The following is a 12811-nucleotide window of genomic DNA, read 5'->3' as shown; positions in this document are numbered from 1 at the left end:
GGATGGTTTGGTCTGGGCAAGGTGGCGCACGTCTGTACACCTGTAGTACTTGAGAGGCTGAGATAGGAGGATCTCAGGTTTGAGGCCAGCCTCAGCCACTTAGCAAGACCCTTGTTTTTTGGGTTTTTTTTTTTTTTTTTGGTGGTACTGGGGGTGGAACCCAGAGGCTTTCTACCTCTGGGCTATACTCCCAGACCTTTGACCTTTTTTATATTTTATTTGGAAACAGGGTCTCACTAAGTTGCTGAGAGCCTCACTAAGTAGCTGAGGCTGGCTTCGAACCTGTGTGATCCTCCTGTCTCAGCCTCCTCAGCGCGGGGATTACAAGCGTGTGCCACCACGCCTGGCCATTAGCAAGACCCTTAGCAACTTAGTCAGACCCTGTTTCAAAATAAGAAATAAAATGGTAGAATGCCCCTGGGTTTAATAAAAAAAAACCAAGTATGGTTTTGGTTGATAAGACAGTAGAAAAAATATAATTATTTGGATGTGGCAGGAAGGGAAAGAATGGAATCCAAGATGACTGCCAGGCCTCGTACTTGCTTTTGGCAGAATGGGGGTGCCCTTCCCTAAAAAGAGAACACTTGCAAAAGGCTGCCTTGAGGAAGATGAGCATGTTGAATCAGAGGGACCTACGGAAAGTCCTGGCTGTATTCAGTGGACAGTTGAATACGTGGGACCCAAGCCAAGGGGCTGCTGCAGGCTGCGGACGTGTATTTAGTATCAAGGGGATGAGTGGACCATCCAGTTTATAGACAGAGGATCCCAGCAAGGGGTGGTGAGGCGGGAGGAAAGGCAGGGGCTGCCTGCTGCGATGGAAACCCCGGGATGGAGAGTCCCACAGGAGGAAGTAGTCAGCCCCGGTTATTAGTCAGAGGCCGCTCGGGAGCCAGGCAGGATGCTCAATGAAAGTGCCCAGAGAACACCAAGTTCAGCCTCGTCGAAGGATACTTTCAGGCTTTCTTGGGACTTAACAGAAGCCCACGTGTTGAGAGCGGGCTGTCTGTGCTCCCGGCCCCAGGCTGGGTTCATGGCCTGGGGGGAGAGGAGAGGGAAAAATCAGCCTCAGCCCAGGGACAGTGCCGTGGCCTCTCTGAGAGGCTGGTGGGGACCTCAGCTGGACAATAGAGGGCAGACAGAGGCTAGGGCAGAGCCAACCAAGTCCCTCCTGCTGCTGAGCCAGATGCAGTGACATCTGAACACAGTTTCTCCTATGGAAATTCCCAGTTGCAAACCATATTGACTTCAATCTCAGTGTCAGAAAAGTTGCCCAGGAGTCTGGGTGCCGACCAGCAGAAAGCACAGCACGTTCGTACGGTTGTCTGGTTGAATAAAAGAGGACTCAGAATGTGGTTTGAGACCTGCGCCAGTGGTGAACTTTCTGGGAAACACGTCAATGTTTCCCTCTTAGGTAAAAAAGCACCGGGCCTTATTGTTATTAATTTGTATTCCTACTGATACATAAACTTGGGGAAACGGTGAAGGGAAAGGACAGCACTTGTCTTCTTTCTTCGCCAGGCACAAGGGGGCTGCGGGAGGCTCCCTCGAGTTTAATGGGCAGCTTTATGTATTTATATGCTTTGACTGGAGCTAAAGAGCTCTGTGACACACAATGGGCAGTTTCTGGTCGGATTTTAAAAGAAATAACTTTGATCATTTCAAAAGCAATGAAGCCTGATGCAGCCAACAGAAAAGGAGGCGGTAATTTATGGCTACCATTAAGGCCACAAAGACAAAGGCGGAGAGAACGTTTCACTAAGTGAAGATTTACAAATGTGTAAAAACCATCCGCAGGACCAGAAATAGCTGAGTGTCTCTTTGGCCTTCACACACAAAAGGGGCGAGAGGGAGCAGCAGAAGACAGAGAAAGGGTTGCAACCTGCTCTCCTGCCCAGGGGACGGGAGGGTCAAATGAAAGCACCCCCAGGAGAGCTATTTTCTCAGACTCCCCATCAAGCTGCAGCAATAGCGATACTCCAAAAAGACAGGCGTGGCTGGGCAGTTTGGGGGGCCGGCTGCAGGTAGAGGCGCTGAGAATGCAGAGGGTGGACGCTCCGGGTGAATGGGCCCCAAGGAGACGTGTGTTTATGTGTATGACTTAGGTGGTTTTGGGGATAACATTATTTCTGATCGTCAGAGGAGTGTGTGTGTGTGTGTGTGTGTGTGTGTGTGTGTTCATAAGAGAGAATGGAATAAATATTTTACAGAGAAGCTCAGTGAAGAAAACTCATATCCCAGAGTATGGGGTTGGCTTGCATCTTCGTGAAGGCCCCAGGTCGGTGGGCTTGGCTTCTGTGCCGGGGGAGGGGGGAGCCCGGTGCAGGTGCTCCTCCCAAGGACTGTTGGCTCGGAGAGAGAGAGCTGGGGCAGGCGCTGCTTTGATTTGCAGCTGGCTCGCTGACGTTTATGAGTTCCGGTGGTCATAGATGCCACCTGTCCCTGGCCCACCCTTGACCTCTCGGCCCTTTTTCCCTGCAGGGTTTTCTCTGCCCTGAAGACAAATTCAGCTGGTTTGCAGTGAAAAGAACATCTAGAGCTGTGTGACAGCCAGCGCTTCCTCCCTCCCGCAGCGGCCCGGGGGTGGGGGTCGGGGTGGGGGCCGGTGCCTTCGCAGGGCGCGGGGTGGGGAGCAGGGTGTGCAGTCAGTGCTGGGGTCGCCCTTTCCACCCAGACGGGGTCCGAAGCGCGTGGAAATGGCCCCCAGACGGCTTCGGCGCCGGGGGCTATGCCGGGCACTTTCTGGGCGTCCAGGCCCGAGGGGCTGCTGGTCCTGGGCGGCGCGGGGTCAAGTTGCAGGACGGGGCGCCCCCGCCCTCCGCTGACAGCGCGGCCGCGCCCCCTGGCCGGCCGGGGAGGGGCTCCGCGCGCGAGGACCGTGTGAAAATGAGGCCGGGGCGCGGGGGGCGGGCCGGCCGGGCCGGGGGTGGCCGCGCTTCGGGCAGGGCGCCCGCACACGCCTCCCGGCTCCGCCGCCGCCGCGCCTGCCATGGGGGTCGCGGGCCGCGGCCGTCCCGGGGCCGCCCGGCTGCTGCTGCTGCTGCTGCCGCCGCTGCTGGCGGCCGCCGCCCCGCCCGGCCCGGGCCGCGAGGGTGAGTGTGGCGCGGGCACCGGGCAGGCGGCGGGAGGCTCCCGGGTCCTCTCGGGGTCCCCCCGGGCCCCACCCCAGCCCGCCGAGCGGGAGGCCGGGCCCCAGTCCCCGCCGCCTCCCTCGGACTCCGGGCGGTGACAGTTCCCGCCCGGCCCCCGAGACCGCCGGCCCCCAGTGATCGATGGTGGCTGAACTGGGAAGAGAGCACGGGGGCGTGGGGCTCGGCGCCCCTTGTGTAGATGGGGAAACTGAGGACCTGGCCCGGGGTACCTCCGTGCGCCCCTGGCAGCTTTGCCCCCTTTCCTTTGGGGCTGGGAAATTCTCCAGGAGACCCGAGGGTCCGTTCCCAGGACTTCCGTCTGCAGAAAGGCAGCTGTTTGCAAACCTGGAAATGTCCTTAAACAGCAGCCAGCCCAGGTTCCCGCAGGCAGAGATAAGAACTACGGATGTTCTGCCCTAACTGGATGGGCCATGCCTTCAGAACTCGTTTTGAGTTACATTCACGTCCTGGAGTGCCTGCCGGGAAACCCAGGAAATCCTTTTGCTAAGGCCGTTTTCCAGGACGATAGGATGGGCAGAGGCTGGGTGCCGGCAGTGGGCACCCATTCCCACTTAGCACCACCCGCGGGCTCTGGATAGTTTTTGCTCAGAGCCCAGGGCAGCTCTGAAGGTTGACAGACAACTGCTCGGCTCTCAGAGCTGTGTGCCAGCCGGGCTCTTCCCTCCTTCAGACCCCTTACTGCTGACTCCTCCTGCACCAGGCACGGTGCTGGCTTGGCCTCAGGGACATAACTCACTCTGGTCTAGTGGAGAGACAGACAGGGACATGAACAGTGACAAACCCACATGACACATGTGCTGGGGAAGGAGGTAAAGACGGGCACACGGTGGCGGACACCTCCCCTGTGCTGAGGGTCCTGGCAGGCTTCCAGGAGGTGGATCTGAACCCAGTCTGGAAGGCCAGTCGGTGAAGGTGATGTTTCTGGTGAGAGGGAGCAGGCTGCATCTGGAACCAGGGACCTGGCCATGGTTCACCCCAGGCTCCCAAGCAGTGTGGGTTGTGGGGAGCAGAGTGTGGTGGGCCGGTGGGAGATGATGCCAGAGAGGGCCCAGGCCAGATCCCACATGGCCTGGGCACCAGAACAGGTGTTTGTGCTCTTTTGCAGATGTGGATGAGTGTGCCCAAGGGCTAGATGACTGCCATGCTGATGCCCTGTGTCAGAACACACCCACCTCCTATAAGTGCTCCTGCAAGCCTGGCTACCAAGGACCGGGCAGGCAGTGTGAGGGTAAGTGAGTGGGGGCCATGGTAGGTGGGCAGCTTCCATCCCCAACGCTCTCGTAGTGGCCGCTCAGGTTGGGAAAAGAGCCGCCAACTCCTAATCACAGCACCTGCTCCCTGAAATGTGTTTCAGATCCTTAAAGGGCTGGGAACATTAGGTCTTCCCCAGGGCTGATGAGACAGTGTTATCTGGCTCTGAAATGTGCTTTTGTCTAGCTTCTAGAAAGAAAAAGAGGTGCTTTAATCTCTTTGGTTCCACTCAGTTTGGGGTCGGAGAGTAAATAGTTGCGCTCCTCAGAAGAGCCTGTCCGCCAGAGCAGGGCTGGTCTTTCCTCCCCAGGGCAGTTTGCACCCTCACACTGGAAACCAAGTGCTGGAGCCTGGCCCTCTGCTGCTGGGACTGGAGGTTCCAGCCCGTCCATGGCTTTGAGCCGTTTGGCATTGGGACCTGCCAAGCTTTAGAGGGCCTGCCTCACTCTGAGAAGATGTGTGCAGAGGGATATTTTAATTTCAGATCTGAAAGCGCAAGGTCTAGACTCTGTCCTTTGGGCATAAGATCAGAACTGGCTGGAGCCTGGGAACTCCTAGGAGGAGGCTGCTCTTGGGTCTGAAAATCATGGCACAATGGAGCTGGACCAACCCATCACTCTTTTTTTTTTTTGGCAGACTGAGGGTTGGACCCAGGGGCATTCTACCTCTATAACCTAACCCAAGCCCTTTTTTATTCTTAAGTTTTTTGTGGTACTAGGGGTGGAATCCAGGGGTTTTCTACCTCCGGGCTACATTCCCAGACCTATTTTCTATTTTATTTGGAAACAGGGTCTCACTAAGTTGCTGAGAGCCTCACTAAGTAGATGAGGCTGGCTCTGAACCTGCACGATCCTCCTGTCTTAGCCTCCCGAGTACTGGGATTATAAGTGTTCACCATGACGCCCAGCTCTTAGTCTTAATTTTGAACCAGGATCTCACTAAGTTGTGGAGGGCCTCACTAAGTAGCTGAGGCTGGCCACGAACCTGCGATCCTCCTGTGTGAGCCTCCCAAGTACTGGGATTACAAGCGTGGGCACTACGCCCAGTCCCATCACTCATTTTACACATGGGGACATGGAGGCCCAGGGCACTTGTGGCAGGGATCACGGGATAAGTCTGCAGGCAAAAGAGTCAGGTCTCCAACCCAGCTCTGTCCCACCCCCACCTCTCTTATAGTCACTCAGCCAGCTTCTGTCCCTCTTGAGTGGATGAAAAATCTTACTCTTTCTAGTATTTATCATCAAACTGTGTAGGAAGAGGTTTAAAATTGATGAGGTGAGCCAGGCGTGGTGGTGCAGGCTTGTAATCCCAGCATTTGGGAGGCTGAGGCAGGAGGATCGCGGTTTTTCAGCTACTTAGTGAGGCCCTCTGCAACCTAGTGAGACTCTGTTTCAAAATAAAGAATAAAAAATAGGACTAGGGGTATAGCTCAGAGGTAGAATGCCCCTGGGTTCCATCCCCAGTACCACCAATAATAATAATAATAATAATAATAATAATAATAATAACAACAATAACAATAATAATAATAATAAAATTGATGAGGTGCATTGAAATAATCTCTGCAGTGCCCTCCTGCCTCTGGACCCGACCGCAACAAGCATATCCACAGCTTCTTTCACTCCGAGAGCTTTTATTTATTTTTTATTTTTTTGGTGGCACTGGGGTTCCTGGAAGCCCTTCTACCTCCGGGCTACACTCCCAGACCTATTTTATATTTTTGAAACAGGGTCTCTTACGCCAGCGCAACTGGCTTCAAACCTGCGCGATCCTCCTGTCTCCGCCTCCCAAGCGCGGGGATTACAAGCGTGCGCCACCACGCCCGGCGGTGCATTGTAATTTTACATGATATTGGGTGTCAGAAAAATACATTCATGCAGCTCTTTATACCTCCCCACCAGGACCCTCCCTGCACATGTCTTTGAGATTTTAAAACAAGATCTTGCTAAATTACTGAGGCGCTCCTTAATTTTCTGAGGCTGGCGCTGAACCTGCGGTCCCCCTGTCTCAGCCTCCAAGTCTGGGGCCCAGTCATTTTCACTTTTTATTTTGAGACAGGGTCTCGCTAGGTTGCCCAGCCTGGCCTCGAAGTTGTTAGCCTTCTGCTTCAATCTTCCAACTTGTTGGGATTACAGGTAATTGCCACTGGGCCTGACATTTGTGGGGTTTTTTGTTGTTGTTGTTGTTTTGTTTTGTTTTGTTTTGATTTGTTTTGTGGTGCTGGGGATTGAACTCAGTGGCATTCTACCTCTGAACTACACCCCCAGACTGATTTTTTATTCTTATTTTGAAACAGGGCCTCACTAAATTGCAGAGGCTGTCTGCAAACCTGGAGCCTCCTGTCTCAGCCTCCCAAGTACTGGGATTACAAGTATGTGTTACCACGCCTGGCTTCAGACACTTGATTTTAAATAAATGACCATACAAGATGGGCTTAAACACTAGCATTGACTCAAGATCTTTTCTAAAAATATACAAACTCACAAATGAACTCTCTAGGTACAGAATGTGTAGGTGACCAAACAGAAGGTGACAATACAGATGTAGTATTGTAGCAGTGGTCTAGTCCACCTACCCCAGCTCCTGATCTTAGCAGGGTTGAGACAAGAAGCTGTGTGTGTGTGTGTGTGTGTGTGTGTGTGTGTGTGTGTGTGTGTGTTAACTGGGGATGGAACCCAGGGGCATTCTTCCTCCGAGCCATACCCCAACCTTTTTTATTTTTTATTTTGAAACAGGGTCTCATTAGGTTGCTGAGAGTCTCACTGTTTGCTGAGGCTGGCCTTGAACCTGAAATCCTCCTGTCTGGGCCTCCCAACTACTGGGATTACAAGCATACACCATCACTCCTGGCTAAACTGGGTTATTTATTTATTTATTTATTTATTTATTTATTTTGATGTCGAGGATTGAACCCAGGGGCACTCTACCTCTGAGCTACACTCCCAGCTCTATTTTTTATTCTTTATTTTGAAACAAGGTCTCATTAAGTCACTGAGGGCCTCACTAAGTAGCTGAGGCTGACCTCAAACCTGCAATCCTCTTGTCTCAGCCTCCCAAATACTGGGATTACAAGCGTGCACCACCATGCCTGGTTTAAACTGGAATTTTAAAAAATGAACTTTATTTAAAAGGAAGGGCTGGGGATGGTGGCACATGCTTGGAATCCCAGTACTTGGGAGGCTGAGACAGGAGGATCATGGGTAGAATGCCCCTGGGTTCAACTCCCAGTACCCCCCCCCCCAAAATCCAAAAGAAAATAAACGAAATATAGAAAACAAATGCGAATAACATATGCGACCCCAGTGGGCAATTTTGGATCTTGGGGTAGATAAAGCTAACCCTTGGGAAACAACTTGGAAAGCTCTCCTCCATCCCAGAGGAACACAGCTCCAGGGCAGGTTTCTAGCCTGCAGGGTTGGCGATCCCTCCTGAAACCATAGTGTTTCTGAAGCCAAGTCCATACAGAGGCAGGCAGCAATCTTGCTTTCTTTCTGCCCTATCTTATGGTAGGCCAAAAGGCTTTCTCTCTCCCAGAAACATCTCTGTGCCAATTCCTTTATATTGTATCCCCTCTCTCTCTCTCTCTATATATATATATATTTTTTTTTTAATTTTTTTTTTTTCGGTATTGGGGATGGAACCCAGGGGGCAATCTACCTCCGAGCTATACCCCAAGCTCTATTTTTTTATTCTTTATTTTGAAACAGGGTCTCACTGAGTTGCAGAGGGCCTCGCTAAGTAGTAGCCGAGGCTGTCCGTGAACCACAATCTTCCTATCTCAGCCTCCCTAATGTTGGGATTACAAGCGTGCACCACCATGCCTGGCTCCTCTCTGCATTAAATACGCTAGCCACACTACTGGAATTTACATATGTTGGTGCTTGTTTGAGAAATATAAAGCTCACATTTTTGGTACTGGAGATGGAACCCAGTGGCATGCTACCTCCAAGCTACACCCACAGCCCTATTTTTTAGTCATTTTATTTATTTTATTTTATTTTTTGCCGTACTGGGGATGGAACCCAGGGGCATGCTACCTCTGAGCTACACTCTGGCCCTATTTTTTATTCTTTATTTTGAACCCAGGTCTCACTGATTTGCAGAGGGCCTCACTAAGTAGCTGAGGCTGTCCGGGAACCGCGATCCTCCTGTCTCAGCCTCCCAAATGCTGAGATTACAAGTGTGTGCTACCTTGCCTGGCTAGTCTTTTTATTTTTGAAACAGGGTCTCACTGAGTTGTGAAGGCCTCGCTAAGTAGTTGAGGCTGTCCATGAACTGTGATCCTCTAGTCTCTGAGTCTCGGATGCTGGGATTACAAGCGTGCGCCACCACGCCCAGCTAAAAGCTCACATTTTTACCATGCAGACATTCCCTGTTTTGCAGTCACATATACTCTCCAAGGGCACGGAACTGTGCTGTTGGTCTTTTTTTAGATGAAGTACATCTTTAGTAAATGATGTTGCGTGACAAGTAGCATGGGATCCTTACTCTGAGCTCTTGGGTTTGACATGTAACAAATGAGACTGAATTGCTAGCAGATTACAGTTGACAAGTCTACTGCTTAGTTTAAGCTAACTAATAATCAACTGGCATGGTTGCTGTTACATATTTAAAAATTTAAAAAATAATGCATGATTACTGTTATAAAAAGTCAAAATGCAAAAATGTGCAAGAAAATTAAAAGAGCTTCCCATCCCTTTACCCACAGATAATAATCGTCAACAGCAGATATGCTCCCTACAAACTGTTGATTTAAGCTAAAATCTGAAAGGATTTGATCTTTTGAATACTTATAGTTTTAACCTAATGAGAAGGCAGGATGTCCCTGTTTAGTTTGGATTTCTTGCTACAGAAATCCAGAAAAGGAAAGTTTCTTCCAAAAAGGAAAAGGAGAGGAAATGAAGATTGCAGGAATTTAAGGTGTGGGTATTCAAGGAGGTAACTCCTTCATTTGTATTTCTTGGCTTATTCATCTTTAAGCTGCTGGGACCCAACCCAATGTGTCATTTGTGTTGTGATTATTGCTGTATTACTTAAGTTCATGGATAGGAGCTGGGTTTGCCTAGAGTGACCAAATTTTATCCTCCACAAAGTTTCTTCTGCCAAAAGGTTGGAGAAGTAAAAGTATAGGTCCTGAATAAGTAGTTTAAAAATTTTTTTTTTGTGGTACTGTGGATGGACTCTAGGGGCAAGCTACACTCCAGCCCTATTTTTTCTTCTTTATTTATTTCTTTTTCTTTCTTTCTTTCTTTTTTTTTTTTTTGTGGTACTGGGGTTCCTGGAAGCCCTTCTACCTCCGGGCTACACTCCCAGACCTATTTTTACATTTTTATTTGGAAATAGGGTCTCCTAAGCCAGTGCGCGTGGATGGCTTCGAACCTGTGCCATCCTCCTGTCTCTGCCTCCCAAGCGCGGGGATTACAAGTGTGCGCCACCACGCCTGGCTTTCTTCTTTATTTTTGAAACAGGGTCTCACTGAGTTGCAAAGGGCCTCACTAAGTAGCCGAGGCTGTCTGTGAACTATGATTCCTGTCTCAGCCTCCCGAATGCTGGGATTATAAGTGTGTGCCACCACGCTCAACTGATAAAGTAGTTTTAAAAATAACTTGACTGAGCTGAGCGTGGTGGCGCAGGCTTGTAATCCCAGTACTTGAGAGGCTGAGACAGGAGGATAGTACAAGTTTGAAGCCAGCCTCAGCTACTTAGTGGGGCTCTCAGCAACTTAGTGAGACCGTGTTTCCAAATAAAATATGAAATAGGTCTGGAAGTATAGCCTGGAGGTAGAAAGCCCCTGGGTTCTACCCTCAGTACCACATACACACAAATAACTTGATTAAGAAGTAGCATTAGAGCTGGGCGTGGTGGCGCACGCTTGTAATCCCAGCATTTGGGAGGCTGAGACCTGAGGATGCGGTTCGAGGACAGCCTCAGCTACTTAGTGAGGCCCTTTGCAACTCAGTGAGACCCGGTTTCATAATAAAGAATAAAAAATGGGGCAGAAGGTGTAGCTCGGAGGTCGAATGACCCTTGGTTCCACCCCAGGCCCGCCAAAAAAAAAAAAAAAAAAAAAAGAAGTAGCATTAGATAAATGATGTTTTATTCCAAATGATCTTTTTTATGTCCCAGGCTGTGTGTATGTGGGGTCCTCAGTGGTAAATATTCATTATATGATCCTTACTTCTCAGTTTAAGGATCTGAATCAACTTCAACAAGAATGAATCTAAACTTGGCGTTTGTGGAAGGAACTGTATTTTTCTTTTTAAAAATAATTCTAGCCCTCAGAAGAGTTGCAAAAATAGCACAGAGTTCGTATAGGCCTTTCACTCATCTTCCCTAATGCGATCAACTTACAAAACCACAGTACAGCTACCAAACAGGAAATTAACACTGGCACAGGTTATTAACTAAAGTACAAACATTATTCAGATTTCACCCACTTCCCCCTAATGTTCTTTTTCTGTTCCAGAATTTAACTTGAGGCCCCACATTATTTTCAGCTGTCGTATCTCTCTTGTCTTCCTTATTCTGTGACGCTAGCCAGGTCCCGTGGCGCACGCCTGTAATCCCAGTACTTGGGAGGCTGAGACGGAAGGATCACAGGTTCAAGGCCTGATTGGGTAATTTAGTGAGATTTTATTTCAAAATAAAAAGGACTGGCAGTAGAGTTCAGTGGTAGAGCATCTTTGGGTTCAATCCCCATGCCAAAAAAAAAAAAAAAAAAAAAAGAAAAAGAAAAGCTGTGATCCTTCCTCAGACTTTCTGTATCTTTCATGACATTGCTACATTTCTGAGTCCTGCTCAGATGGGTTGGTTTGTCTGGCGTTTTCAGGTGATAAGATTGGGACAGGTGTTTCGGACGAGGCTTCCGTAGAATTGCTTAGTGCCCACCTTGGCGCATTCCATCAGGGGCACATGATGCTGAGCTGGTCACGATGGTGACTGCCGGGTCTCTTCATTGCAAAGTTACTATTTTATCCTTTTACAGTAGAAATATATTTTCGTGATGATACTCTGAGACCATGCCAAGATCCTGTTTCTCCTTGAATCTTTACACAGATGTTAGTATCCAACTGTGGACTGCATCTGCAACGATTGTCACGGTGGCATTTGCCTACTGGTTTTCTTCTTCTTTTTTGTTTTTTGACATTTCCCTCATTTCTTATACATCTATTAATTGGGATTCTTCTATAAAGAAGATCTCTCTCATCTCCCCCATTTACTTACTTATTTATTTATTTATTGCAGGTCTGGGGATGGAACCCAGGGGCATCCTACCTCTAAGCTACACCCCCAGCCCTATTTTTATTCTTTATTTTGAAACGGGGTCTCACTGAGTTGCAAAGGGCCTCACTAAGGAGCTGAGGCTGGCCCCGAACCGCGATCCTCCTGTCTCAGCCTCCCAAATGCTGGGATTACAAGCGTGCGCCACCACGCCTGGTTATTGATTTTATTATAGCTATAATAATTTACTTTTGGCTCACAGCTTTCTAGATTCTGCTGTTGGGAGTTTCTTCCAATTTTCTTGTGTCATTCTGTTATACTTTTAAAATAAATTATTAATTTTCTGGAAACACAAAACGCTCCAGGCTAATCCTATCTTTTCTGCTCTACAGCCCTGAAATCAGCCACTTCTTCAATGAGCTTTGATTGAAAGTGGCATATAGAAACCAAGATCTGAAGCCGGGCGTGGTGGCGCACGCTTGTAATCCCAGCGCTTGGGAGGCTGACATAGGAGGATTGCGCAGGTTTGAAGCCAGCCTCAGCTGGTTTAAGAGACCCTGTTTCCAAATTAAATATAAAATAGGTCTGAGAGTGTAGCCTGGAGGTAGAAGGCCCCTGGGTTCATCCTCAGTACCACCAAAAAAAAAAAAAAAAAAAAAAAAAAGGAAAGAAAGAAAGAAAAAAAAAGAAAGAAACCAAGATCTGAATGTGCACTATTACTGGGTTGTCAGTGCCCCTACACATACAGCTGCACTGGCTTCTCATATAAATTTACCTGTGTTTATATTTAAACAATGGGCTACACTGGTGTGTGTGTGTGTGTGTGTGTGTGTGTGTGTGTGGTACTGGGGATTGAAACCAGGGGTATTCTACCACTGAGCTATACCATTTAAATTTTTATACACTTTCTTAATATCTCTCTTTCTCTCTCTTTCCCCTCTCTCTTTTCTTTCTTTGTACTGGGGATTGGACCCAGAAGCATTGTATCAACAAACAAAACATCTTTCTTTCTTTCTTTTTTTGGTGGTACTGGGGATGGAACCCAGGGGCCTTCTACCTCCAGCTACACTCCCAGATCTATTTTATTTTATTTTTATTTTTTAATTAATTAATTAATTTATTTATTTTGGTGGTACTGGGGTTCCTGGAAGCCCTTCTACCTCCGGGCTACACTCCCAGACCTATTTTTA

At 48.8% G+C, this 12811-nt stretch overlaps 1 protein-coding gene across 4 annotated transcripts in view; it reads left to right on the top strand.

Moving 5' to 3' along the window:
* Positions 1–2974: 2974 nt before the first annotated feature.
* Positions 2975–12811, top strand: part of SCUBE2 (signal peptide, CUB domain and EGF like domain containing 2) — a gene marked incomplete at both ends in the record, with an annotated part of 76953 nt that continues 67116 nt past the window's right edge. For 3 of the 4 annotated variants that reach the window (XM_080692179.1, XM_080692176.1, XM_080692177.1), the window contains 2 exons: positions 2987–3095; positions 4255–4377. In XM_080692179.1, coding sequence (XP_080548305.1) covers positions 2987–3095; positions 4255–4377 — 232 coding nt within the window. Of the gene's footprint in view, positions 3096–4254; positions 4378–12811 lie in introns of all 4 variants that reach the window. The other variant, XM_080692178.1, reaches the window with a different exon arrangement.

The sequence above is a fragment of the Muscardinus avellanarius genome, assembly GCF_963383645.1.
Source record: "Muscardinus avellanarius genome assembly, chromosome: 1".
NCBI classification, from domain to species: Eukaryota; Metazoa; Chordata; class Mammalia; order Rodentia; family Gliridae; genus Muscardinus; species Muscardinus avellanarius.
The sequence above is the reverse complement of the archived record's forward strand: the minus strand, read 5'-3'. Positions and strand labels throughout refer to the sequence as shown.